The sequence below is a fragment of the Cynoglossus semilaevis genome, unplaced genomic scaffold (genome assembly GCF_000523025.1).
Source record: "Cynoglossus semilaevis isolate Cse_v1.0 unplaced genomic scaffold, Cse_v1.0 C19106168, whole genome shotgun sequence".
Taxonomy (NCBI): Eukaryota; Metazoa; Chordata; class Actinopteri; order Pleuronectiformes; family Cynoglossidae; genus Cynoglossus; species Cynoglossus semilaevis.
The window spans coordinates 1-965 of NW_007586768.1; the positions used below are offsets into that span (position 1 = coordinate 1).

The 965-nt window shown below is 52.4% G+C and overlaps 1 protein-coding gene across 1 annotated transcript; it reads right to left on the reverse strand.

Annotated features, from left to right (window-relative positions):
- Positions 1-49: 49 nt before the first annotated feature.
- On the reverse strand, positions 50-954 carry LOC103399265 (mucin-2-like). The gene is made up of 2 exons (XM_008337978.3): positions 348-954; positions 50-242 (listed from the first exon to the last, which is right to left on the reverse strand). Exons 1-2 carry the CDS (start codon positions 898-900, stop codon positions 100-102), a joined length of 696 nt encoding a protein of 231 aa, XP_008336200.2. The 5' UTR covers positions 901-954; the 3' UTR covers positions 50-99.
- Positions 955-965: the final 11 nt, after the last annotated feature.

The window sequence follows — 965 nt, forward strand, 5'->3', positions numbered from 1 at the left end:
CACAACAGACAACTTCAAGCGTTGCCATGTACGAACTTTTACAAGAGGACCAGAGGGACGTACAGGCTACTGTACAACGGTTTCATGTTTCTGACAAGCCTAAATACTTAGAAGTACCAGTCTGACCTGTGCTTGGGCAGAGGAATCATTCAGAGCTTTCCGGAGGCCCTGGCTGAGGCCTCGTCGCAGGTTCTGTCTCTGGATGCTGTCCAGTCGGTTTCTTCTGACATAAATGGAAACCACTAACAGACATGGACACAACGAGAGACCAGACAAACATATTAAAAAGAAAAAAAAATATTGACTTTTTTTTCTGCTGGTTTGTCATATGATAAACTACTCTTTACCTGTTTTCACCCACATTCTCTCTGTAATGTTGCACTGCTGAGGCGTGGCCTCCGTGGTGGTGGTGAACGGAGAGATGAAGGCGGTGGTGGCCGCCCGGGGTGGAACTGTTCTGAGGACGAACGGAGTAAAAGTTCTCCTGCTGGTTTGAGTCCTGATGGTCGTGGTGGAGGTAAACCTTCTGATGACCGGTGTTGTTAGATGGGTGGTACTAACGGGGGTGGACGGTGAAGCAACACCGCCCAGGGATGGCACGGAGCTGGTGGTGGAGGCGACGGGGAAAGGATTCTCTGTTTTAGTGGTCGAAGCTGCGGGCGTGGTGGTGGAGGGCTTCACGGAGGCTGGTGTGATGTCCGGTCGAGGGGTGAGGGGCGGTACCTGAGATGTCCTGTCAGTGGGTGCAGTTGACTGAGAGGGAGGAGGGGGCGGGTCCTCGTTCTCTTTGAGGAAAGTGAGAGCAACCGCTCTGGATGTTCCAGCGCTGAGCTCATCAGCCGACGCTGCCTCTGTAAGATCAACAGACGTGTCAGTTGTACTGTGAGATGGGGGGGACATCGAGAGTGATGTGGAAGACAAGACGATGTCGGGGAACTCGGTTGGTTCGAATGATGATGATGATG

Bases quoted from the DNA above. Each gene is read 5' to 3' on its own strand.
- LOC103399265 (XM_008337978.3), bottom strand. From the start codon at position 900: ATGTCCCCCCCATCTCACAGTACAACTGACACGTCTGTTGATCTTACA. The intron at 243-347 runs GTAAAGAGTAGT...CATGTCTGTTAG, and splicing joins GAGAATGTGGGTGAAAACAG to TGGTTTCCATTTATGTCAGA.